Here is a 19,406-nt window from a genome sequence, read left to right as displayed (position 1 = left end):
GCACCTGCCGAGTCGTTCTCGCGGTTGCTGCCGCAGCTGTTCGAGCTGGGTGGATCCGGCGCCTTTCGTGGAGCCTTGTGAGTTGTGGCCAGGACCGCGTGGGGCCGAAACCTTAGTGCGCCGAGCTGCAGATGCAAGGAAGAGCTCCGAACTGCCGATGCTTCCTCGCCGTGTGGAAGGAGACTGGATTGGAGACTAGTTTTCAGCTAAGATGCCATAGACTGCAACTGAGCGTGATTTTGGCCAAAGAAAGTTTTGCAAAGCTATTTGTGGATTGAAAAAAAATACAAATCAGAAGGCTACATACTTAGTGTGCAACGACCCACAATGGTTTAAAAAATAACCCTACGAATGATGTGCTACTACCGCTGCAATTGTCATGTCGGTCAGTCGGTGACACACTCCCTATTGACCATGCTCGTCTTAGACTACCACTACCTTACAATAACTTTATACCAAAAGTGGATCTTGAATGGACAACCTTCTTGTTAACCTTAGAGTAGCTCCATATTTTGAGATGACCTTAAGAAAGAATATTGTGTCAGATGGAAACAACTGTTTCTCCTGCCACAATGCTTAAAGGTTGCCGCAATATATAGGGACCCCACCACATCCTTTGCTGGTGAGAGGGGAGGAAGGTGAGAGAGAAAAAAAATAACTTTTTACTTCTTAAGATCACACCTTAAGCTTAAAGCTCACCTTAAAGTTTACCTCCTAAGGTGCACCTCGACAAATGGCTTTGGCTCTAGCATTTATTGTTTAAGGTTACTTTTATGCAACATCGAATGCCACGAAATATTGTTTGTCACCATCCATTCCTTCCACCTTATAGCAAGTATTATGATGGGCAGATAGCCGGCTCATATCTACGTGGAGGAGAGAGAAACAAAGAGAGAGAAGCGAACCGGCGTCTGGGCAAGAATCTTTGCAATTGGGTGGGCAAGAATCTTTGCATTGAAGACAGCGGGACCCGCTCCCTCTGGTGCATGCCTCATCGCCCGCAGCTGGCGAGGAGCGGACGTGACTATTAAACATGCTCTTATAGGATTCACTATGCTTGTTACCAAAGATTTCAAAGTTTTTTCTCCGAAACATAGGTTACCGTATTGTGTTTCCATTCTGCTTTCAACATACACCCTCAATCCCAAAATACAAGTCATTCTATAAATTCTAATTCTAAGATAGATAAGAAGGTAAAATGACCATATTTGTCTTTATTTATTACATATATGCCATATTTGACTACAGTTAATTCTTACATGCAGATCGACTTTTTAAATATTATTTTTTAAGGATAAATTTTAAATCTTAAAATAATTTATTTTAGGACCGAGAAAGTAACAATAGTCTAAAAAAAGAAGAAGAAAGTCACAAAACCCAACCCAACCCCAACTAGCCCCAACGGCCAACGGGCCAACCCCAACGAGCCCCGGCCGAACCCCAATTCTTCACGTTGACGGGCTTGACGCCACCACGCCCCCCGGGTCGCCTTTCCCATCCTGCCCTTCTCTTCTCACCCCTACCACGCGGAATCCCATTTTTACCCTTCCTCCACCTCTGCTCCCCTCCCATGGCCTCCGCCTCCCCGAGCACCGCTTACCCCGGCTCCGACCCAAACCCTAACCCTAGCCCCGGCGCAGATCCCCGATCTGATCACCCCATGCCCGACGCCGGCGGCGCCAGCGACGGCGCTTCTCCCGCCTCCCCGGAGAAGCGGGAGGAGGAGGAGGAGGGAGCGGAGGCGCCGCCGGGGAAGGCGGGGAAGCGGGCGGCGCCGCCGGCGGAGGAGGAGCAGCCGGCCCCGCGGAAGACGCGCCTTCCCCGCGCGTGCAACAGCAAGCCCAAGCCCCCGCCCCCGCCGCCGCCCGAGCGGCCGCGCCGGCGCGCCGCGGCGGCGGCGGCGGGCGCCGACGACACGCCGCAATGCCGCGTGGTCACGCCGCTCGTGTCGGAGCCCGAGGCGCCCGCGGAGCTGCCCCGCTGGCAGCTCCGCTGCATGTGGGAGCTCGGCTCCGTCCTCAACTTCCTCCACGTGCGTGCTCGGCCCATAAACCGCTCCCCTGCTCCCTGGCCCCTCGTCGGCGCCGTGCTCTTGTTCTATCTCGTGCCGTGGGCATTGGAGCTATGGTTAGGGTTTGACGCTGCTGTTGCGCTGTTTTGCTGCTTGGTGCAGGTGTTCCGGCCTCTGCTCAACATCACAGCGGAGTTCACGGCGGAGGACCTTGAGGCGGCACTTATCACGCCCAACGAGACCCTAGACGATGTGCACATGCCGCTGCTAAAGGTGAGCTCCTTGTTGTTCAGTTGTTTGAAGCTGTTTGCCCTATTCATCTATCTTCCTGTGCGTGTGGGTTGGGTGTGTGCGCTCGTGCTGTTAGTGTAGTTTTCACTGTGCGCTGTTCATCAGTTCATGATCAAATATATTAAAGATGTGTTAACTTTTCCCAGCTAGAACTGAAGTTTTGTTGGTGAGTTTGCTTGCTTTGCCTTTGGTAACTAAAATTTCCCTGTGCGTGTCAAAGTTTAGAGTTTCGATGCTGCGTTAAATTTATGGATGCTTTTGTTCACTTTTATGCTTCATGTGCTCATGCAATACGGTCATTTAGTAACTTGCTCAATAAGTTCATGACCTCAATATACTTTGTTATGTATCAGAGAACATTCCCGCAATGATCATGTATGTTGAGATCTCTATTAGCGGCCTCCTGCCTGCTTAGAGCCCCTTAGACAATACATTTTATGGTACATTGTTTGCCATTCAGCATTTGTCTTTAATTCTCATGCTTGATCATACCTGCAGTCGATTCCTCCAGTTACTCGCATGGCCATGGGGCGTGGAACCTGGGTGACCGTCCTATGTAGAAAGCTGAAGGATTGGTGGCATTGGGTATATGACTACATTCCATGTTGCAAACGATTTTGGACAAATCTGATTAGTGGTATACTGGTATTCCATTCGGTTGAAGCTAATAAGGATCTAAACTGCAGGTTGCAGAAGGTGATCTGCCAATAGTTGCATCCCATGGGTTAGTTCGGCAACAAGACATGCTGTATTAATCCTTACTCTGTAATTTCATAATGATGATTTTTTTTTCCAATGGTTTCATCTCGCAGAACTGAAATTGAAACGTACAAAACACTAGAACCAGCGACTCGTTTAGTAATCTTGAAAGCAATATGCGATATTCGTGTTGAGGTAAGTTTTGTCAAGAATCAACGTTTTAGCCTTTCTGCTTGTTACTCTTGCCTCACTTCTTGTGGTGTAGTATACAGTCCTAATTGTGTATATCAATTTAAGTTTATTACTTTAGCCCCAGCATTGATATTCAGTTATTTGGAAAGCTTGTTTCCTTATAGTGGGTAAATATAAACACACTTGCAGCGTTTTCAAACGCTGTTAGGTATGAACTTAATTTTAAAGAGAAGATGCTGATTGTATGTGTGTGGAAATAGGTTGCAATTTTTCTTTGACATTAGCTGCAAGTTATTTTTTGATAACTTACTTGACTATCAAGTATAATTTTGCAGCAAGAGGATATACGGAACTTCATTGACAGTTCCCTCAAGAATGGTCATGACCTATCTACCTTTCGCAAAGTGCGGATTGGTGGAGATTCCCTTGGAATCTCATACTGGTGCGTAGACTTATTTATCTTGATCGAAAGAATTTCTTGGTTTTAATTTCGTGCAGAGGCATGCAAAACAGGTATGAAGACGATGAGATTCTTGGACATAGATTGTATCGTGAGATTAGACGGGTGGAACAGATTAAGAAGGAGCCAGGAAAGAGATCCAGGGGAAAAGGAGGATCTTCAGCTATTTCAGTTATGTCCTATCAGTGGGAAACTGTCGCATCAAGCTTTGATGAGTTTGATGATGTTGCAGTAAGTTTTGAATTTTCAGCTTCTCATGTCTGCCCCCACAGTGAATTATTAAGTGCCATTCCCTCCTGTTATAATTATAAAAATATAGTTATGTTGATTGTTCATGTGCTAATAATGTATTGTAATTTCATCATGAAATATGTAGCGAATTATATACAGCAATGAGGATTGTGAATCGGGTTTTGTTCTATCATTTCAAAATAGCTATGGGCGATAGTTTACACTTAGATGTCCACAGAAATGAGGTTTCTTCCTTTAGTTTGTTTGTACCAATTTGTGATTTGGCTCTTGGAGATGGCAAAGAACTTTCTGTCCCAAAATAGAGGGAATGATGGTGGACGTAGAACTTGGTGTGCCAGCCAAAATTCATATTTGAATTGATCCGCATAAGCATTAATAAGATGATTCAGTGACAAAACCACAATTGAATAAAATGTGTTTGATTGTTTTACTATAATTTTCCTTTTTTTATTTCTCTTTTGTTATGTTGAACTAGAGCATTTTTTTCTCAGTGTATATATATATTATCAGTCCCTGCTTTAGCATTTTTCTAGACATCTTTTGTCTACATGTTGTGCTACCATGCACAACGTGGAATGCTACTTGTTGTAGGTTTGGACCCACCACATTTCCCCACTTTTGTTTAACTAGTGCCTTTTTATTTTTCATGTGCAACAATTTTTGCTGAACACAAGATAATCCAGATTTGTCCTTTCCTTTACAAGATAACCCAGATTTCATTTCTTCAGCAACAGAATTACATAAGTTCCAACCACTCATGCAAGATAAAAAAGGGAAAAGTTTTGAGCTGACTGGTAAACAGCACATTATTAGCATCTCAAGGTGGCCAGGGTACATGACCTTTCTAAGTGTTCCCATAATAATTGAATTTACGTAAGGTTATTATAACCATGCCTCATTGTGCCATCTGTAGTTTTATTGTCTGCACAGTGCATATGTTTTAAATAGCATGATTGTGTCAGCCAAGTCCTATACTCCTATCCTGCAACCCATGTGTCAACATCTAAATAACGTGTCAATATTTGCATAGTGCCCTTGTAAGTTGTAACCATCTGTTGGCTAGCTTCTATGATTGAAAAAGAATATAGTTTACTTGGAATAAAATGCGGGCATGAGATATTAATCAGATGGTACCATTGCTTTGTTACCATCTATTTTCATTCTTATGTGTTTACATTGATGTTTATTGATTTAGCTTCTTTCATGTCCTTTGCCGTTTAGGAAAAACTCTTTTCAAGCCGGAACAGGACAGAGGTGTCCCTTGGAAAGAAGCTGAAGATCGAATATCTTCCGGAGATAGAAAAGATCCACAAAGTGCGTGGCTTGTTCACCTCAGCCTGATGGCTTTGTATTGCTAGATGATTGATTTTTTAGCCTGTTAATCAACTGTTTGTGATTCACGCAGAAGAAAGAGAGGTTGCTCAAAAAGCAGCAGAGAGAAGCCCTCCTTCTTGATAGCTACTTGATGACATCAGATGGACACACCACTGGCCGCTCTCTTCGTGATAGAAAGCCTGTGACTTATACATTTGGTAAGCTTCAGTACTGAATTAAGCCTTTGGGGGTCGAATTTCTCAGTTCACACTGGGTAGTATTTTTGAATTTAACATCTTAGTTAGTAATGGATATCTGAATAACATCCCTTAGTTATTCTCTTGGTTGGATATCCAAAACATTTTCGTCCTTGTTTCATTGTTAACTATATCAATGCCCTTATCGGCTTCCTGAGTATAGTCTCTTGTTAGTGTGAGCCCTTTGTTCTTAAGAAGTTAACAGCATACGTGATGTCATAATGGTAGCGTAAATGCAAATCACTATAAGAAAGCTTGACTTTAAGTGTATCCATGTCATCCTGACCTATATCGATTAAATAGGAAGGCTGCAATTTAAGTTTGGACTGATCTTATGAAATATGTAGGTATTTCAGTGGCACGTCCCTTGGTAGTGTACTTATCTAAATCCTGCTTGTGCTGGGAAATAAATTTGCACTAAAATGCATTCATTAGCATATGTTTAACTACTGAAAGAAAAAAAAAGAAAAGATGATTTTTAGTCTAAATATGTTGGCCCAACTTTCAGCTAAGTTCTTGTTGGGTTTGTTACGAAATTATCTACATTAGTTAACTTCCAACAGTGATTGCAGTAACTAGCTCCGAAATTAAATTCAAACCATATGGGGATGTGGTGGTCTGGTGGACAGTTGAAAATTTCCATTTTCCGAATCTTTGCCACTTTGCGCATACACTTGTGTTTGTGATGATTGGAAACCTTTTCAGTCTAATAATTTAATTATTTGGTTAGTTTCACCATCAGTGTAGTTACAAGATTTGACGTTTTTTTTTACAATGCAAAAGACTTTGATGATGAAAATATGCCTTTTTCAGTCTAATCTTTTAATTATTTGGTTAGTTTTACCACCTGTCTAGTTACAAGGTTTGACTTTGTTTACAAATGTAGATGATTTTGATCGCTCAATAAATGAAGCCATCAAAATTACAAAGTAAGCAAATGATTTCTCCTTGATATGTCTTATTTAGAAGGAATATATGTGCTAGTGTAATAATCTCTTGCATTCCTGTACAGGAAAAGAGAAGAGAACTCAGCTGAGCCTGTCACTACTACTACTACTACCACCACCAATAGAAGGGTGCTTCCTCTGAGATCAGAGGCAGGGAGCAATGGTAAGTTAAATGGTCCCTCACCAACAGCCAACGATTCATTTGATGGAAATTCTTCGAAGTCGGATGACTACCAAGACAGTGAAGGTGAACAAGAAAATGAGGCACTCGATCGCAGGTACCTGTCTTAGCATGTGGTGTATTTCATTTCCTTATAATAATCGATCATGAGCATTTGTGTTTTGTGTCACAGCAATCGGCGGAGGAAAAGATCTCAGAGATACACACAAGATTTTGTTGAGGCTGTCTCAGATATTGATCCAAACTTTGACAGTGATGATGATATCATGGGAGAGGCAGTGTATGATGAGGAATACCTTAGAAGTCGCAAACAGCAGAAGGCATCAAGTGCTTCTGAAGAGGATGAAGAGTTCCGGTTGGAAGAAGATGCTGACGATGATGATGAAGAAGAGGAATATTCGTTGAGTACCAGTGAAGATATTGAGGAGCCACAAAGGCATAAAAAATTGGAAGCACGCGGCCGACGCGGTACCAAACTGAGATCTGTTGATGAAATCCAGAGCGGTCTCAGGCGCAGCAAGCGTTCTTCTCGTCCTCGTATTAACTATCGGCAATACGATTTTTCGGACTCGGATACAGAGGCTGGAAAGGCAAGGAAATCAGATGCATCAGATCCTGATGCTGGCTCTGATGCAGAGAATGATATGGAACTCTCAACGTCAAGTCAGGAGCAAGAGGAGGAAGAAGAGGACGATAGTCCTGATGAGCAAAACGGTAATAATGTGAATGATAAAATGGAAGAGGACCATGCTGTAGCAGAAAATAAAGTAGAACCAGATGAGGAGCAGCAACAACAGCAGGCTGTAGAGAAGATGGATGCTCCCAGCAGGGAAAGTGGAAGTGTAGGGAGAACATTCCTAGATCTAAATGAGCTCGCACCTGGAGGTGGCTTTGATGATGGGCCAAGTCTGACAGTGAAAGATGACATGGATAACAGTTAGGAAGTAAGTTTTTTTTTGATACATTTGAATGCTGGTGGCCAGTATTCCGACTTCCGAGTATGGACAGATCAATGGGCTTGTGATGAATGGTTCGACTATATATTGGTGGTTTGAGCTGATAGCTTCATTGATTTGCAGTAGCAGGAGAGGCGAGGTTCCACTGGAAGTGGGTTTGAGCTTCTTCAAATGTTATCCGAGTGTTATTTCATACTTGGAGGCCATGGGGAAGTTTTGCTTTCGATTATGTACACTACATGAAGGGCGCGCATCAATTGACTGCCGCTGTATTATGGCCAGACTGATTGATGCTGCAATGCGGCCAGTTCTGTAGGCTATAAATTCATTGCCTCCTTTTATTTAGTTTTAGGCACTTGATGATGTCCATGAGAATATGGAGGAAATCTTGTACACTGAGTGCGGTCCATCGGCATTCGTGAAACTTTTTCCACATGTAGATTGTAGCTTTAAGATTGAACAGGATTAGTTCTGTATCTATATCTGACATCCTGATTTGTTTGGTCACCTGTGTAGTTGACTTTGAACTGTCCCACTCTGATGCATCGGCTCTTCTCATTCGCCCTAGGTGGGAGGAGGTACTGCATGTATTAAGCTGATGTTGCCTTTGGATGCATCCATTAAACTGTATTGCTGGCCTGGAGAATGACATATGACCTCAAAAATTTGGAGTTGCCCTTTGTGCATGGTTTGTTGTGACGGCAACTGTGAGGTTATGCAACATCAATAACTTTAAAGAGTTTCATTTAGAACTACAACATGGTGTGAAATGTTTGGTCGCTTGTAAGATTCATCTGTACTGTATAGTTAATGCCATATTTCGGCCTGTCTACAACCATTGGCTCCAACGACAAATAAGAGCTGTGTGTTCATTTTTTTTATTTTGGGCAAGGTTATCTAAATTTTACAGAACCGTTTTCTTTTATTAAGCTGGAGATCATGGTTTCTTGCTTTAATAATTCCTGGGCTGAAATTAGCAACCAGCTTTTAACCTCAGATTTTAACACCCAGCTTTCCAAGATTTCATAATTCAACTACAAAACTCTTCATCTGCTGTTGCCAAATTGTGTCGCATGTATTTACTCGCTATGCTTTACACAATCTGGCTTTGCAAGCTGCTTTTAGAATCCCAAGCTAAAACAAGGAGGCTTTATGATCGTGCACAAGATCAATCTAAACATGTAGGACTACAAATATCATCAAGCCATGTTTAGTTTCCAAAAAATTTCAAAATTTTCCATCACATCGAATTTTCGAACACATGCATATAGTATTAAATGCAGTCGAAAAAAATAACCAACTATACAGTTCAATTGGAAATGACGAGATGAATCTTTTAAGTCTAATTAGTCTATAATTATATATTAATTACTAAATAACAACAAAAGTGCTACAATACCCAAACCCAAAAATTTTCATGAACTAAACACCCTCTCAGTAGAGGAAACAACACTATTTCGTTGAAATTTTTTGATGGGGACCTAATGAGCAAGGTGGGAATGAAGTGATCTTTGTGCTTGGAATCCAAAATTGCACTCGAGTGGTCACCAGGAGTTTTTTAGGAGTTTCTTCCAAATATGTCTCACAAAGATCCTCAGAAAATTTGATATGTTTCACTGTAATCGATGCTAGAAATTGCAAGTTATTCCTAAAACAAAATCAAACATTAACTGCTGCACATACACTTATCATATACATATCATCACGATGACGACAAAACACACTCAACTCAAAAAGCAACACCACACGCACTTTTCAAACGCTCATCAAGCTCAGCAAGGCGAGCATCGCGCCCGCCAGCAGCGTCGGCAACGCCGGGGCGCGCGCCCCGACCGCCGAGCTCGGCGGCGGCGACGACGCGCCCGGGGCCGAGCTCTTGATGGGGCACGCGTAGCCGCACTCGGCGGGGTCGACCACCCGGTACACGCCCTTGCTGGTGAGCAGGTACACGTCCTTGGCGTTGTCCTCGCCGAAGGAGAAGATGTAGCCCAGCGATGGCAGCGCGCTGCCGGCGGCGGCGTCGCAGGGGATCGGCGAGCTCCTGGAGCAGCCGAACGGCAGCCCCGTGACGTTGTACAGCCCGCTGCCCTCCGGCGACTCCGTCCCCGCCCACATCGACTTGGCGTAGAGGTCGGCGTACAGGTAGCGGCCGGTGAGGCAGGGGTCGACCGCGGAGCGGTAGACGTAGCCGCCGGTGATGGAGGCGGAGCCGACGTTGCCGTTGACGGAGTTGTGCGCGTAGCCCATGACGGGGCCGATGGCGTCGATGGAGGCGGCGGAGGTGTTGCCGCCGGGGGTGGACGCCGGCGTGTACGGCTGGGGGCCCTCGAACACGCGCCACCCGTAGTTGCCGCCCTTGATGATCAGGTCGACCTCCTCGTACACCGCCTGCAGAATCCCCATGGATTGCCGGCGATCAGAGCAACAGGTGATGATTTTCATTCAGAGCACAGAATGAAATGCTTCAGAATCCTTCATAAAAAAGTGACGATTTTGATTCAGACTTCAGAGCAGAGAGCGACAAGAGTTTACCTGGCCAACGTCGGCGCAGTACATGTAGGAGGGCTTGCCGGAGTCGAAGCTGCAGCGCCATGGGTTCTTGAAGCCGAGGGCGAAGACCTCCGGCGCAAAGCTGGGATCGGTGGAGGGGTTGTCCTTGGGGATGCCGTAGTTTCCCCAGCCAGCAGTGGTGTTGCCACCTGCAGATATGCAGCAGAGCTCTCTTGTCAGAGTGTTAGTCAGATTCAGAGCTTGCCACCACATCACGGACGGCATCGCTCTGATCAAGATGGATAGTTTAATCTTGAGATTCCTGAGCACATATGCAAATTCTGCTTAGGAGTTGGCCGGTCCTAAATCTGAATTTGGGACCAAAGTTTGTTTAGTTTTAAAGATCACTCTCTTGGGCACATTTGTTTGGTGGCAAATTTGGTGGTGTTTTACTTGATGCAGCAGTATGTGAATCGGCCGGGCGAATTTACTTGGCATGGTGTTGACGTCGATCCGGATGATCTTGCCGAGTATCGACTTCTTGTTCTGCGCGAAGTTCCAGGGGTCGCCGACGCTGCCGCCGTCGCCCATGGCGAAGTACATGTAGCCGTCGGCGGGGCCGAAGAGGATCTGCCCGCCGTGGTGCGTCGTGAACGGCAGCCCGAGGGTCATGATCCTCCTCACCTCCGTCGGGTTCGCCGAGGTCGCCTGAGGGGACACGACGGGCAAACGGCTGCACATCAATCATCGGCGCGCGTGCCGTCGGCGGCGGCGGCGTGTGTAAGGAGCAATCGATCGGATACCGTGGCCGGCGTGCCGCCGGAGGTGGCGTTGGCAGTGTACTCGGCGATGACGGTCTGGAATTGGCACGGCTGCGCGCCGTTGTCGGAGCCGAGCTTGGCCGGGTCGCAGCCGACGTCGGAGTTGCACGCGCAGCGGCCGGCGCACGACGCCGACTTCGTCTTGTCGCAGTTGTAGGAGACGAAGAAGCGGCCGTTGGCGGCGAAGTCCGGGTGGAAGGCGAGCCCCATGAGCCCGAACTCGTTGTCGAAGTGGACCTCGTCGGTGATGTCGAGGAACGGCGCCGCCGCGTCCAGCTGCAGCGTCTCGCCGGAGCCCTGCGCCGGCACGGTGGCCAGGAACACCTTGCCGGCCTGGTTGCTCAGGAACACGCGGCCCGATCCGTCCGGGTGCGCCGCCATGTTGAGGTACGACCCGTTGCCGACGCGCTCCAGGCACATGCCGTTCACCGGCAGCGCGGGGCCGGTGGCGTTGAACGCCGCGCCCTCTCCGTTGAGGCAGGGCGGCTCGCCGGAGCCCCCCAGCGAGCCGCAGAACTCGCTCGCGGACTGCCACACGTCGGTCAGCCGCGGCGCCGCCGCGCCGCCCTTGGGCGCCTGGAACGGCGACCCTGGGATGCGCACGTCCTTGCAGGTGTCCCACACCTGCGAGCAGTAGTCCGTCGTCGCCGCCGCCGCCGCCGCCGCGGGCTTCGTGCTCAGGCGGCTCGACACGCCGGTGGTGCTGCACAGAAGCGGCACCGTCCGCGGCGTCGCCGAGACGGTGAACAGCTCGCCGGCGTACGGGTTGCATCTCTGCAGACGGACGGCAAGCACAGATGCTTCATGAGCTCCAGAATGCCCCCAAAGAGAGAGATCGAATCGAAACCAACCGTACCGCGCAGAGGATGTTCTTGACGATGTCGCCGCACGGCGTGCCGGAGATGTTCATGGCGGCGAACTGCTTCTGGACGTCTGTGTCGTCGGTGGCGTTGCAACAGGAGGTGCCGTTGTAGCCGCAGAAGGAGAGGGACACGTTAATCGTCCTCGGGAACGCTGCTCGCCGTGATCACAAGCATCAGTTGCAACTCCCAACAAGAGATCAAGACACCGATTACTAGAGATGACACGCTGAAATTTCAGGAACTGCATACTTGAGTCCATGCACAATTGCGCACATTGGCCATCCCGGACGGCGACAAGGAGTAGCACGGCTGCGACGAGCACCGCCCCGGTCACCGCTGACGGCCTCATGGCACCTCGGAGAGGAGGAAGTGTGGAATTTCTCAGAGGCAGAAATGGTGGGCTACAACTTGGCCTTTATGGAGGCAGGCAGGCATTGACCAAGAACTGGGATCAAAGAGACAACCAAGTGGCTATTTGAGTAGGATAAAATTTTGAAGTCCACATGCCTGATGGTGACAAGTAATTGTATATATAAAATCATCAGAGATGGGGATTGGTATATGCTCAATCATGTGATTAAACAAACCCAGTAGTTACAAGCTTCAGAGGGGACAAATGCACCTGTTTAGATTGTGAAAGTGGCAAGCTGAAATTCATGGCAAAAGTGTCAACGGGGGGATCCGGCTGTTTGAAGAATGCCGAATCAGTTCAATACTCTGAAATAGTGTAACTGAAGGATTTGGATCGGCCGCAGTGCGGCACAAACTGTGACATTGTGTTTGTTGGGAACTCCATCACAAACATTTCAATAGAACACTGAAAATGCCCGTAGCAATTCTCCCTATCCAAATACTATCCCCTTAGAATTGATCTCAGAAGATAGCGGTGCCTGTAATTTGCGTAGTGTTTAAATGTTACCTTTGACCCTTCTTTTGTCTTGTGATAACAAGTACAGGGTACAGCATCATAAACAATTCGTTGTAGCATCTCTACCTGTCAATTTCTTCAGGTCACCGCACTCCCCGATTTAGGATCAGATGACAAGTGATTGATGAGCGTCCACAACTCATAAGAGGTCGATCCAGCAGCAATAGTTGACCTTGGGAGAAAAAGGATAGCATTAAGTCGTTGTAGCTATGGATTAATTAAAGGAACAAAAAGGTGGTTACTTTGGATACTGCATCCTGTGTTTCTTTTAGGCCCCCAAGGGGAGTTCTATAATATAATATTTTACACGGGAAATGCTGAAGTCAATGAGGAGGCAGCAAGAGCCTACACTCAATTGGAGCAAGTGCATGGACCAGATAGGGAGTTGACAATATGCTGAAGATGGTTTGTGGGAACAGCTGATTGATGGTGGTTCTGAACTGAAATACAAGTTTCAGAATCAATTCAGAATTCCCGGGTCAACAACAGTTTCTGAACCCAGAGCCCGCTTCAGAACTTCTGATCATTCAGTAGTGTTTGGAGCTTGATGAGCTTTCACTTGTCGACGGCATATGTTATAGTTGGAGCTGAAGTTCCACAGGTTATTCTCATGCCTGATAGTGATCTCGTCCACAAATGATTGATGTACATTTTCTCATTTCACATGTTATATTTCAAATCCAGTCTTCATTTCGAAATTTTTTTCCAAATCCAGTCTGTTTCAACAACATATGCGAAGTTTTTATCGTTAATTTTCAAAAAAAAAAGGAAGTTCCATAGAATTGTTGGGTAAAGGAAACTAAAATTGTAGGGCAAGGTAATTATTTTTGAAGTCATTCAATAATTTATAATTCGTGTAAATGCAGAACTTTCACCAAGCAATTCTAAATATTTCGTAACTGCGGACATACAATAATTCCTGTAAATGCAGCTGCCAACTGCTTATAGCAGCTCTCAGCATGCCGTTGTTGCCCCATGTGCCTTTTGCTACTGGGTGTAAAATAGTAACTTTGCGACACAATGACTTGGCTAGGTTCAATTCATATGAAGGTGCCAAAAAAAGAATATTGCAGGAGCTCTGTCTCCTTGCTACCTTGTATTGAGTTAGGGAACCGAGGAATATTTCTGGTTGCTCGTGGACTAAACATAGTCAAACTGTTGTACAAGGCGTGAGTTATCAGTCTGGATATGTCCAGTTCAAGTTATATGTCCTGGCATGATTAGTCAACCAATCGAATGCTTTTTCTTTTTAAAACAAATTTCACCTCAACTGTGGACTTAACATTTGCACTACCATGGAATTGGAACATTTCAAAATCGAGAAAAAAATTCCGATATAGTGCACCAAAGCTCTTCAATCCAGCTCCGTGACACACTTTTCGCATTGGTGTCATCTGATACTGCATCAGTTAATATGAACAAAATGAGGTGATAACGTTCCAGGACTTCTTGTTCTGGAGTCTGGACGAGGCGCCTTGCCACCTAGACCGACACTGAAGCGTCAATGATTCCTCAGAAAGACGTGAAGGCCTGAAACATGAGTAGCTGTGTGTATCTCATGAAATCTGGGCAGGCTTCATAGTGCGATGCATGAACAGAGGTAGAGCCAGGCATACAAGAACTTGTAAGCAGAGAGAATCCCAACTCGTCAGAATACAAGGTGATGTATTCACATTATAACATATATTTGCAGAATTTATAAAGGGAACATATCTATCATAGTGCGATGCATGAACAGAGGTAGAGCCAGGCATACAAGAACTTGTAAGCAGAGAGAATCCCAGCTCGTCAGAGTACAAGGTGATGTATTCACATTATAACATATATTTGCAGAATTTATAAAGGGAACATATCTATCAAATGCAAACTAATCTCTTCATGCAAACCGTGCAAACTTCAATCTGAACCACCGGATAATATCTAAGAAGGTGCGCAGAGGGAGTGGAAAGTGAATGTTGCAAAAATATGATTAGAGGCAGGCGGTTAATTGTAAAATTATCATAAATAGACAATTAGGGCTGGTCGGCACTGGCATTCACAAATATTACAATTTCCACAACAGCTGCTACTCGTTTTCCACAAGCATAGGAGAACTCCAATTACTGGTCTCAAACAGGAAAAAAGACAAGAAAAGAAAAGGCGCACAGTAGTGTTCACCACGAATGGTACTATCTCCAAATCTGCGAAGGTGATCTCGTTGAACCTACAGCTGGGAGATATCCCAGCTAGAACCAACCATTCAAGTTTCAAAGACTCTTGTTATCATTGCACAGTTGGGCAGCATAACAGCACAGTTATCAAAAGGTTGATTACAATTGTTTTTCCAATTTTCAACTAAACTAATCTCAAGGTTTTCTTTTGGGGCATATGAAATGATCGCGAGTATCTGGGAAGGATTCAGTAGCCACAGCTTAATGATGGGGCTCGTGTTCAGACAGCAGAAGCTATAGTGCAATCAGACATCTCTACTTGAGTTACCCATCAAGAGCACCTAATTCCTTCATATCTTCCAAGAATGCCATATATGAATCATCCATGCTTGGCGGCTTGGGTGCTGACGAGGAAGGCTGAGCATCGGTTCTTATAAGGGTAACTGAAGGCTTTGAAATGGATGGCGTTGATGACTGCTGCTGCTGCTGCACCTTTGGTTTTGGTTTCGGGAGGGCGGATTCTCTCTTGACCCGTACTGATGCAGGCACCTGCAAATAATTTAAAGCAGAATGAGAAATTGTATTACAAAAAACTATTGAAGATCAAAAGAAATCAAGTAATAATGTGAAGGTGGTTAGCGTACCATAGCCGTCAGCTCAGGAGTGCGCTGTGCTAATGGTCTCTTGAAAACTGTTGGGGCCGCTGACTTCACATATTATGGCTGCTGAGGTAACTGAGGCCTTGGTCCAAAGGCAGCAAACTCTTCTGAATGCATAGGGGCTCCTGGCAAAAATGGGGGCCTAGGCATTGGTGGCGGACCAGGAAGAAGGCCATATGGTGGCATCGGCATCTGAGCTGGGGGTAATCCTGGAGGAGGTGGAGGCGGCCTGGCAACTCCAGGAGCCATAAACTGTGGCCTTGAATCTGGCGGCGGTGGAAATCTCATTGCTCCAGGAGCTACCATATCAGGTTGCAACAGGGGCCTTGGAGGTAAAGGTGGCAAATTTGATGATTGTGGCGGAGGCGGTGGTGGTAAGACCCTTGCAGCGGTATCTTGTTTAAATCCAGGAGTGTCCTTTGAAGTGCCAGCAGCTTCCACATCATTTGATTTTGGTGGCAACCCAGGTGGTGGAGGTAGGACAATTGATGGCTGCAAAGAAGGCTATATCAGACTGGTCACAAAGGCCAACGTCCAAACATTTAAACATGAGAAATATCAGTTTGATACATTAATAATAGGATTACCGAGTTAGAACATTGCCCCATTAAAAAACTCTACTAAATACACACAAGAGATCCTAAGTAGGCACCTGAGCAGAATCTGTCATGCTCTCATCTGCACCGGACGACCTCTGCGGTGGAGGCGGGGGTGGTGGAAGTATTGTATGATCTGATAAAGGTTCTCTTGGTGGTGGGCCGGGTGGAGGCCAGGGGCGGAGACAGGGAGGGGCGGCCAGGGGTCTGGCCCCTCCCATGGAAAGAAATTTTACACTAAAATTTTCAAAATTTAAATAAAAATTTAAAAATTAACACTATTGGCCCCTCCTAATTGAGAAAAATTCATGTTTCTGACTCCGCCCCTAGTGGAGGCGGAGGTGGTAGTGGTAAACTTGGCAGTGCTGAGTCATTGACAGGCTTAGGTGGTGGGGGGGGGGGGGGGGCGGTGGGGGGAGCGGGGGCAAGGGGAAAGGAGCAGATGGATCAATGGGTTCTGAGGTGGCCGGCAATGGTGGCGGTGGTGGAGGGGGTGGTAGGATGGATGGACCTGCTTCACACTCTGACATGGAAGATGAGGCCCCCGCGTTGGATGAGGAAGGCAGTGGGATCCTTGGTCCTGCATGGCAACCAAGAAATGAAACTGAGAAAAAGCTAGTGATGATCACTAAATTGTAAGGACATTAAAATGAAAGATTTACAAGCTAAAGAGAGGAAAACATAATAACCTATAGGTGATTTGTACATGGGAGGCTTTCCAGGTGGTGGTGCTCCAGATGTATTTAAGGTTGGATGATAGTAAACAGAGTCCTGTAATACAAACATGGTGTTGACAGCCAAACTTGGCACCTGCTGAGGTCGACCGGTCTGACCGGTCGGGCCGACCGGTCAGACCGGTCTGGTCTGTACAGTCCGAGTAGAATTAGGGTTTTTGTAAAGAGTCCTCATGTAATCCTACTCGTGAAGGGGTACGTCTTCCCCGGCCTATAAATATAAAGGCTAAGGCCGATTGAGGTTATTCCCAATCGAATCAATACAAAAAAATCGCATTACTTTTATCTCTCAAACCCTAGCCTTTTCCAACCCTAGATTGCTTTCTTCCTTCGTCCCGGCGGCGTTTGTAGACATTCTGAGTGGCCTGCCGACCTCAGAGCAACCCTACGATCACGAGCTCCGACGGGGTCCCTCCCGAGCTCGCTGTTCTAGGTCTTCGCGAGTTCCCTGCCTACACCGGTCAGACCGGTCGGCGAAACCGGTCAAACCGGTCCGCCCAGGGTTTTCACTGTGTTGATCGTTTTGACGATCGTCGCACGTTCTAGCGCATTCGAGTGTGTTGGCGCGATTCTGTGTCAACACATTTTTTGGCGACTCCGCTGGGGAACAGATTAATCTGGTTTTAAAATCGATCTAATCTAGATTCTCCGAGAAGATGGGTACTCATGGTGAAATCCACAACGACAACGTCATCAAGGCGACCATGGAGGAGCTCACTGAAGAGGAGCGCAAGGCCTACCTCATCGCTGAAGAGCACCTGAAGGAGCAGTTTCTTCAAGGATTCAAGAAGGAGCGAGGAGGCCTATTCAAGAGGGTCGGGGAGTTCGTGATGACATCGTTCAAGGTAAACCGGGACAAGGTTGAGGTACTTCCTAATGATCCCTCTGAATTAGTTAAGCAATTCTCTCTCATGGTAGATTCGAAAATATCTGCTGCGCAAGTAGCTGCGGGAGAGACTCTTGCTGGGCTTAATGATGAAATTGTAGTGCTTAAAAAGGGTAAAACTATCGAGAGTGGCGCTCAATTCATAGAAGCAGATTCGGCTGGCACATCTTTTACCCAAGATCAATTCTATGGGATGCCGCCGAACTCGTTCCCAGGGCAAACCCCGTCGCCATCTACTGTCCATGCGCCACCGGTCTCCTCGACCGGTCAGACCGGTGCTACCGGTCAGACCGGTTACGCGACCGGTCAGACCGGTATGACGGGACAGCAGCCAGTGCCCTCTGTGCCACACACGTCCAACCCTTGTTCGGCCATCCCTAGCCGAACTAATGAGATGGTGATGTATGCAGGGCCCCATGTTACGTCACAGCAGGGATCTGGACCTCATCGAGGACCGATTCCTAACACTAACGTGGCTTACTCCGGTCCTACCATTCAACGTGTTTCATCCTCTTTGTATACTTCGGCCAATGATGCTTGTCAGGCCGATTTTAATAGATTTAAAGAAGATTTGGCCGGTGTACTTAAATCTAAACTCGGGATTGATATGGGTGGGTCGCGTTTATATCAAAAGCCATATCCTCCTGAGTTTGATTTTATTTCATATCCTGCTGGTTGGCGCGTTCCCGAGTTTGTCAAATTCAATGGTGAAGATTCTCGCACGACTTGGGAGCATGTTAGCCAATATGTCTTGCAATTGGGAGAAGTGGGTCTTAATGATGCTTTGCGGGTTCGCTTGTTTTCTTTGTCTTTGACTGGAACCGCTTTCTCTTGGTTTTCCTCGCTTGCACCGGGATCTATTTTAAATTGGAATCAATTAGAGCGCAAATTTCATGATCACTTCTATAGTGGGGAAGCCGAGATTCGATTGTTAGATTTGACGTCGATTAAACAAAACCGAGATGAATCGGTTTTGGATTACTTCCAAAGATTTAAAGCTTTAAAAAATCGGTGTTTTAATTCATCTCTTTCGGAGAAGGATTTGGCGGATTTATCGTTTAATGGCTTGCGTTCTTATTTGAAGGAGAAACTTGAAGGTTTTGATTACATTACGATTAATCATTTGCAAATGCGAGCTATTGGCACCGAATTTAAGTACAAAAATTCTAAAGATGCTTTCAAACCTCATCGGTCCAACACACATGTTCTTGATCATGATTCAGATAGTTCGGACGATGATGGTAAGGAAGTATATGCCGCTGAATTTGTTTGGCCATCAAAGGCCAAACCCGGTTCGGTTCCGTCTCTCAAGCCGATTCAAAAGAATCGGCAAGAGGAGCTGAAATTTACTTTTGATGTTTCTAAGTGTGATCAGATTTTTGATGAATTGCTTAAGAATGGTAACATCCGATTGTCACATGCTATTCCATCTCCCGACGAACTTAAATGACATGCATATTGTAAGTGGCATAACTCTACATCTCATGCTACTACTGATTGTAATGTTTTTCGTCGACAGGTACAATCGGCCATTAATGAAGGACGATTGGTACTTTCTGAGATGCAAATTGACAAAGCTCCTTTCCCTGTTCATACGCTGGAATTGAACAATACAAAGGTGTTCATTCGGCCGGAGCAAGCCGAAGGAGCTAAGGGGAAACATGTTGTCATCGGTGATCCAAGACCGATGAATACAAGTGACAAGATCCTTGCCCGGGA

At 46.1% G+C, this 19,406-nt stretch overlaps 2 protein-coding genes and 1 pseudogene across 3 annotated transcripts; 1 reads left to right on the top strand and 2 right to left on the bottom strand.

Annotated features, from left to right (window-relative positions):
• Positions 1 to 1,513: 1,513 nt before the first annotated feature.
• LOC120659620 (DDT domain-containing protein DDR4-like) lies at positions 1,514 to 8,415 on the top strand. 2 transcript variants are annotated; one of them, XM_039937820.1, is made up of 13 exons: positions 1,514 to 2,032; positions 2,174 to 2,284; positions 2,801 to 2,887; positions 2,989 to 3,026; positions 3,115 to 3,196; positions 3,529 to 3,635; positions 3,707 to 3,884; positions 5,127 to 5,219; positions 5,311 to 5,437; positions 6,363 to 6,405; positions 6,489 to 6,701; positions 6,777 to 7,548; positions 7,684 to 8,415. In XM_039937820.1, the coding sequence occupies exons 1-12, from the start codon at positions 1,571 to 1,573 to the stop codon at positions 7,543 to 7,545; spliced, it is 2,310 nt and encodes a 769-aa protein (XP_039793754.1). In that variant the 5' UTR covers positions 1,514 to 1,570; the 3' UTR covers positions 7,546 to 7,548; positions 7,684 to 8,415. The 2 variants fall into 2 exon arrangements, with proteins under 2 accessions (XP_039793754.1, XP_039793753.1); XM_039937819.1 differs by having other exon boundaries at positions 6,777 to 8,415.
• A 739-nt stretch (positions 8,416 to 9,154) lies between these two features.
• Positions 9,155 to 12,104, bottom strand: LOC120659619 (HIPL1 protein-like). The gene is made up of 6 exons (XM_039937818.1): positions 11,984 to 12,104; positions 11,728 to 11,885; positions 10,854 to 11,645; positions 10,542 to 10,758; positions 10,093 to 10,259; positions 9,155 to 9,948 (listed from the first exon to the last, which is right to left on the bottom strand). The coding sequence occupies exons 1-6, from the start codon at positions 12,081 to 12,083 to the stop codon at positions 9,316 to 9,318; spliced, it is 2,067 nt and encodes a 688-aa protein (XP_039793752.1). The 5' UTR covers positions 12,084 to 12,104; the 3' UTR covers positions 9,155 to 9,315.
• A 2,796-nt stretch (positions 12,105 to 14,900) lies between these two features.
• LOC120662335 lies at positions 14,901 to 16,288 on the bottom strand (annotated as a pseudogene).
• Positions 16,289 to 19,406: the final 3,118 nt, after the last annotated feature.

This window comes from Panicum virgatum, chromosome 2N (assembly GCF_016808335.1).
Source record: "Panicum virgatum strain AP13 chromosome 2N, P.virgatum_v5, whole genome shotgun sequence".
NCBI lineage: Eukaryota > Viridiplantae > Streptophyta > Magnoliopsida > Poales > Poaceae > Panicum > Panicum virgatum.
This window is presented reverse-complemented; position numbering and strand designations above follow the sequence as displayed.